Consider the following 7,676-nt stretch of genomic DNA (forward strand, 5'->3'; position numbering starts at 1 on the left):
ACTACCTGAAAGCCATGATCAAAAAGAGAACCTAGAAATCATCCTTCAAGAAATTCTCCAGGAAAATTGCCCTGACATTCTAGTACCAGAGGGCAAAATAGAAATTGAAAGAATTCACCAATCACCTCTTGAAAAAGATCCCAAAAAGAAAACTCCTAGGAATATTGAAGCCAAATTCCAGAGTTCTCAGGTCAAGAAGAAACTATTACAATATCACAGGAACAAATAATTTGAATATTGTGGAAACACAATCAGGATAACACAAAATCTAGCAACTTCTACGTTAAGGGATCGAAGAGCTTGGAATATGATATTCCAGGGCTTGGAATATGATATTTCAGAAGTCAAAGAAGCTAGGATTAAAACCAAGAATCACCTACTCAGCAAAACTGAGCATAATGCTTCAGGGGAAAATATGGTCATTCAATGAAATAGAGGACTTTCAAACATTCTTGATGAAAAAACCAGAGCTGAACAGAAAATTTGACTTTCAAATACAAGAAGCAAGAGAGGCATAAGAAGGTAAATAGGGGGGCGGCCAGGTAGCACAGCAAGTAAGAGCACCGGCTCCAGTGTTGAGAAGACCTGGAGGTCGAATCCCGGGCTCAGACACTTAGCACCCACCCAGAAACACCTGGCCGAGTAACCTTGAGCAAGTTACTTAACCCCAATTGTTTAGGGGCGGCCAGGTGGCTCAGCGAGTAAGAGCACCGGTTCCAGTGTTGGGACAACCTGAAGATCGAATCCCGGGCTCAGACACTCAGCACCACACCCAGAAATAACTGGCCGTGTAACCTTGAGCAAGTTACTTAACCCCAATTGCTTAAAAAAAAGAGAGAGAGAAGGTAAATAGGAAAAAGAAATCATAAGGCACTTATTAAAGTTGAACTATTTACATTCCTACATGGAAAAACATTAATTGTAACTCATGAGACTTTTTCTCAGTATGAGGATAGTTGAAGGGAATATGTATGTATGTATAGGAGGGTGTATGTGTATATAAATATTTTATGTGAGTGTGTATATATGTGTGTACATATATACAGAGACAGAGGGCACAGGATGAGTTGAATATGAAGGGATTATATCTAAAAAATAAAATTAAGAGGTGAGAGAGGAATATATTGGGAAAAGGAGAAAGGGAGAGATAGAATAGGGTAAGTTATATCATATAAAAGAGGCAAGAGAAAACTGTCACAATGGAGGGAAAGAGCAGGAAGGTGAAAGGGAATGGGTCAACCTTACTCACATTGGATTTGGCTTAAGGAGGGAATAACATATACACTCAATTGGGTATCTTACCCTATAGGAAAGTAGGGGGGAAGGGGATAAGAGGAGGTATGATAGAAGGGAGGGAAGATTGGGAGAGAGGGTAGTTAGAAGCAAATACTTTTGAAAAGGGACAGGGTCAAAGTAGAAAATAGAGTAAGTGGGGGGCAGGATAGGATGGAGGGAAATATGGTTAGTCTTTCACAATATAACTACTATGGAAATGTTTTGGGTAACTACACATACACAACCTATATTGAATTGCTTGTCTTCCCAGTGAGGATGGGTGAGGAGGTAAGAAGGGAAAGAATCTGGAAATAACAGTTTTAAAAACAAATGTTAAAAAAAAAATTTTTTTTATTTTTTTTTTTACATGCAACTGGGAAATAAGATATACAGGCACTGGGGTATAGAAATCCATCTTGCCATACTAGAAAGTTGGGGGGGATATAAGAGAACAGATTGGGGGAAGAGATATTCAGTAGGTTTGTTATATTGGGGTAGGGGGGATAGGGGAAAAATGGGGAGAAAATCTGTAATTCAAAATCTTGTGGAAATGAATGATGAAAACTAAAAATAAATAAATAACACAATGAAAAAAAATTTTTAAAGAAAAAAAAAGGTATCTTCTGGCTAACATATAATAACAAACCAATCCTGTCTCTGAAGAGATCCAGGTACCCTTACCAGAGAGGTGGCCTTAAAAAATTATGAGGTAATAGAATTTCTGTAGATTCAATAGTATTTGTCTCCTTTCAGAGAAAATTTAGGTACCCTTTGGATTGACTGGTCTGGTACTCCTAGACTCCAGATCAAAGGAAGTCAAGGGTGGAGCCTCTTGTAAATGAAGACTAATCCAGTCACTTCTAAGTTCAAGCAGAGGATCTTTCTAGGAGTCTCTATATTACCAGTTCTTAATCTGGGGTTGGTGAAATTGTTTTCTTGACTAATATATTTCAACATAATTGAGTTCTTTTGTAATTCTATATATTTTATTTTATACATTTAAAAACATTCTGAGCATGGGTCCATACCAGACTGCCAAAGAGAACCATGTTCTTACATACAACTACTTACCTCTTCTACAATAATGCAATCTCCTTTGTACATAGGAGCTTAATAAATATGTGCTAATTGTAGATTGATTTGTATCCTCTCTAAAATATATCAACAAATATATCAATCAATGTAAATTGATTGAACAGGAAACAGACATCTCTTAGTCCCAAGAGGAAACTACATTGGCTAATTAAAGCTTCTGGACCTGGATTTCCCCAAAAAAACTGAAGATATGCCACAAAGTTGTGTTGAGTGGTCAGAATGACCTCAATAAATTTCAATCACTTACTTCCATGTGCCATTTGTAAACATGGGTCGGACGCTCCAGGAGGAGCCAAAGATATTCAAAGCCTTAGAGAAACAGTCATTGTATATGAAGCCAGTGTAGACAGAGAAGAAACCCATTAGCATGATCAAATATCTTCCATTGAAGAAGGTATCCCAGATCTGCTCAGAGAGACAGGAAAAAAAAATAAAAAAAAAAAAAGAGAGACAGAGGGTTAGAAGGTTATCACTGGATACTGATTGCTTGGCCTCAATGATGGATCTTTCATACCAAGACCATCTCCCACCCTACATATACATGGTACAATGTTTGCCATTGTATGGCAAATGACTGTTATTGGTTTTTTTTTTATTTCGTTTTTCAAAACAAAGGGTAAAAGTAAGCAGTTGTTGCTTAAGTATCACTAATTATTCAAATCAGAAAATAATTCAGTGTAGCTTCTTAGAACATCACTGCTAGAAATGATTGTTTACAGAACAATTAACAATAAAAGGACCAGAATTTAAGAATAACTTGAAGGATCAGGCTATGCCAATTGATCCAGATTATTCATTTTTTTAATCCACGAAGCAAATAGAGGTAGTAGATGAAAATGTTTATATCAAAGTATAATTATAATCCTTTTGCATCAAATGACACATGTGCTCTTTCCAGTGTTAACTATACAAGGTCAAGTTTATGTGTATTTAGTCTATTTCTCAATATTCTTCAACCATTGTTCTCCATTCTCCACACAGTTTAAAGGGCTTAGAGGACCTGGATTGCAATAGAAAATGCTAATATGTCACCAACTAAAGAACCCTCTTTTTATCAGGAACCAGGGATTCATGAAGTTGGAGTGGGGAAACAGTGGAGAACATTAATAGGCTAACCACAAGTAAAATATACATTTAAATACATTAATATTTGTTTTTTTTAAAAATATGGCAAGTACATAAACTTTTCCTCTTTAAACCAGACATCAAGTGAATAAGCATTTATTTGTTACTGTTGTTCAATCAGGTCAGTTGTGCACTTTGTGACCCCATTTGGGGTTTTTTTTCAGCAAAGATACTGGAGTGATTTGCCATATCCTTCTCAAGCTCATTTCACAGATGAGGAAACTGAAGCAAAAATGATTAAGTAGCTCGCCCATGGTCACACAGCTAGTGAGTGTCTGAGACCCAGATTTGAACACAGAAAAATGAGTCTTCCTGACTCCAAGTCCAGTATTCTATCCACAGTGCCACCTAGCTGCCCAAGCATTTATTAAGCACCTACTATGTGCTGAACACTTTACAAATCAAAAGTCATCTCATCTGATCTGCACAGCATCGTTGGGAGACAGATTCTATTGCCATCCACATTATAGTTAAGGAACCTGAAGCAACAGAGGTTAAGTGACTTGCCCAGGGTCACATAGCCAGTAAGTGCCTAATGTCAAATTTGAACTCAGATCTTCCTAACTCCAGAACCAGAATTCTATCTACTGTGTCTCCTGGCTTCCTCTTTCTCTGGGACAGAACAAAATGCTGTTCATGAAAACAGAATTTTAGCTCTAAAAGGGACAACTGGTATCCTACAGCTCCATCACTCATTTTAAAATAGAATTTATAGAGGCACTGAGGTCCAGAGAAGTTCAATAACTTGGGGGGCTGCAGAGAATATTAGATAAGAGTGCTGGATTCAGAATCTGGACAGATCTTGCCTCAAATACTTCCTAGCTGTGTGATGTTGGACAAGTCCCCTAGCCTCTCTGAGCCTCAGCTTCCTCATCTGTAAAAGGTGTTGGGATGGGTCAAATGACCTCTGGGGTCCCTAAAATAAGCTCTAGGGGTGGCTAGGTGGTGCAGTGAACAGAGCACCGGCCCTGGAGTCAGGAGGACCTGGGTTCGGATCCGGCCTCAGATACTTAACACAAAAACTAGCCATGTAACCTTGGGCAAGTCACCTTACCCCAAATGCCCTCCAAAAAACAAAAAATAAAATAAAACAAAATAAAATAAAATAAAATAAGCTCTAGGATAATTTAGGGTCATATATTCTCCTTTTTCAAGGTCACACTGCTTGTGGGAAAATATAAATAAAACTTAGATCTCTTGAATGTCCAGCTAGTGTTTATTCCACTATATGAACTTTTTGAACTGAAAATCCAAAGGGAAATCAGGTCTGATGTTAGGTGTCACATGCTCACCTCATTGGTGTTCTTCTGGGCAAGCAAACTCTTTTCATTCATGACCATCCAAAGGGCCAAAATCAACATGATAGCTCCATGGCCACAGTCTCCAAACATCACAGCAAACAGGAAGGGGAAAGTAATAATGGTGTAGGGGGCTGTTGGGAAGAGGCAGAGGCAAGCCTGAGTTCAATTCAGTTAAATCCTAGTTAGCTAATACAAGAGAAACTTTTAAAGTCCTCAGGTAGAGATTTTTATTTCCATAACTGGTAAGTTATCTAGAGCAGAGTTCCAGAGACTCTAGTCTTTTTTAAGAGTCATAGAGCTAGAAATGGAAGAGGTTTTGAATCAATCAATCCATCAATCAAAAAGTCTCAGTGATAGCTGGCAGCAGTTGTGGGCTACTTTAGATAGCCCACTTTGATGGAGATGATAATCCTTGGGCTGTGCTCTTCTCCATTGTTGGGTGTACAAGAGAGCAGGATGTTATGATGGGAAAGAAGTGATGTTGATGATGAAATCCAGTACAAGAGAGATATCCTGATTCTGGAGCAACCCAGTGAACATGGTTATTGTTACCAACTGGGATGACACAGAGAAAATCTGGCATCCACCCACCTACCATAAGCTGTGGGGAGCCCCTGTTGAACACCCTGTCCTGCTTACAGAAGCCCTCTTAAACCCCAAGGCTGACAGAAGATGACACATCATGTTTGAGACCTTCAACCCCTCCTCCACATTCAGTCAAGAAAAGAAACATTTATTAAACACCATGTGCCAGGCATTATGTTAAGTGCTGTATCTTGCTTTTTAGGTTGTGTTTTCTCTATGCATCTGGTCCTACCACTGATATCATATGGATTCTGCTGATGGTTACCACCCAAACCAATTCTATGAGAATTGTGCCCTTCTCCCTTCCATTTTCTATCTACACTTTGCTGGGTATAACCTGACAGGCTATTTTATGAAGACAATGATAGATAGAAAGAAGGCACAACTTCCCTACCATAGTTTAGAGGGAAATTGTTCATGATATCAAGTAGCCATACTGCTCTAGAATTTGAGCATCAAGCTTAGGTGATCACCACTGGTAATGAGACTTTCAGGTGACCAGAGCCCCTTTTCCAAGCATCCTTTCTGGGTATGGAATCCCATGGCATTCACGAAACTATTCAAGAAAATTAGGTATGACCTTCATTGAATTTAAAGAGATACTCTGGCACTGCAGTGAAGGAAGCAAAACATGGATTTGCCTGCCTGAGCAAGCTATGAGTTTAACACTCCAAACAGGGGTAAACTCTTACTCAAGGGCACCCAGAACTTGGATGCCATCCTGTGAACAACATGGTGTTATTGATTTGAGTATCCACTGGCTGAACTCCTGCTCTACTCTTTGATGTTGTCATTGACTAAATATTTAAAAAACACTGAGATCCACTTACTTGGATTCATCTCACGGTAATTCCCTATTCCATAAGCATCCACGATGTTCTGGAAGCCAGCAGTGAATTTATTGCTTCTATTAAAGGTAGGAGGAGTTGATTTAATTTCCATTGCTGTCATAATGGGGACAATAGGTGAGCCACTTCTGTCCTGAAAAGGAAAAAAAGTCAATTTCAATTCCGTTAAATTCAAAAATCATTCTTTAAGCACCTTCTATATTCACAGTGTTTTGTTGAAGATACAAAGGGCGGGGGGGAAGAAAAGCTAAGCCTACCCTCAGGAAGCTTACATTCTACTGGGAAATACAACACTAAAAGAGACTATTTGAAGAGGAAAAGAGTGTGAACAAGCGGATGATCAGAAAAAGCTTCGTGATAGAAATGGCCTCTGAGCTGAGCCTTAAAGGAACCTAAGAATTCTAAGGAACAGAAGCTGAGAAAGTCGAGCATCTTGGGCATTGGGGACAGCCTGTGGAAAGTGGATAGAGGACAGGGATGGAAAGCCAATTTCAAGGAACAGCAGTAGAGCAATTTGGATGAAATGAAGAGGGCACAAAAAAGAATAATATGAAATAAATCTGAGGCCACGTTTGGGTAGGCTTTAAATTTCAAGGCAAGGAATTTATATTTTAACCTAAGGACAATAATAGGGAATCAACAGAGATGGAGAGAATACAGTGATCCCATGGGGAAAGTTGTCAGAAAGAAATTCTGTTATCACTCACTCGCTGTGAATTGATGGGTAAATGACTGCCTCAGTTTTCTGTAAAACAACAATAATAATTCCCTGGCCATACTAGCTCACAGGGTTGTTGTGAAGAGAATAGGAATGAGTCCACTCCTTCTTTTGCTTCTCCAACACTGTACAGCTCAGGTTTTCCTCCCAATTCTCTGGGCACTTTTCTGTCTCAGTCAATGACCTCACTATCCAGTGGCCTCCTCCCTCAATGAGAACGTTAGTCTACAATTTTGGTGTTTTTCTTGTATTGGATATTAGATCATGGATCTTTTTGGGGGGTAAGTGACTTGCCCAGGGTCACACAACTAGTGTCTGAGGCCAAATTTGAACTCCTGACTTCCGGGCCAGCACTCTATTCACTGCACCACCTCACTGCCCCTATATCATAGATGTGAACTGTGACTCAAGAGTCAACTCGAGGCCTTCACTTTCTGCCCCAGCCCAAAATGATTTTACCCTCCCAGGAGCCACTGATATGCCTATTTGTCATTTACCTTATGTCACCTGGTATTACAATTTATCTTTTAAAGGAAATATCTAATCTTCTTAAAGAGACTGAACTTAAGTCCAGGGGTTTTTGTGCTTCTCCTGTAACACCCAGCATACCATAGGCACTCAGTGTTCATTTTTTTGTATGTGTATTTGGATACATAACTATATACATATCTACATCTATGTCTAGATAGATAGATAGATAGATAGATAGATAGATAGATAGATAGATAG

The 7,676-nt window shown here is 39.0% G+C and overlaps 1 protein-coding gene across 1 annotated transcript in view; it reads right to left on the reverse strand.

Moving 5' to 3' along the window:
• The window catches only part of ATP6V0A4 (ATPase H+ transporting V0 subunit a4), a 66,982-nt gene that overhangs the window by 23,410 nt on the left and 35,896 nt on the right, over nucleotides 1-7,676 (reverse strand). The window contains exons 11-13 of the mRNA XM_069087315.1: nucleotides 6,212-6,362; nucleotides 4,788-4,927; nucleotides 2,618-2,775 (exon numbers count right to left, since the gene is read on the reverse strand). Of these exons, the coding sequence (XP_068943416.1) occupies nucleotides 2,618-2,775; nucleotides 4,788-4,927; nucleotides 6,212-6,362 (449 nt within the window). The remainder of the gene's footprint in view (nucleotides 1-2,617; nucleotides 2,776-4,787; nucleotides 4,928-6,211; nucleotides 6,363-7,676) is intronic.

The sequence above is a fragment of the Petaurus breviceps genome, unplaced genomic scaffold, assembly GCF_028583685.1.
Source record: "Petaurus breviceps papuanus isolate PSGF00001 unplaced genomic scaffold, PetGlider_PUasm1.0 181, whole genome shotgun sequence".
In the NCBI taxonomy this organism is placed as follows: Eukaryota; Metazoa; Chordata; class Mammalia; order Diprotodontia; family Petauridae; genus Petaurus; species Petaurus breviceps.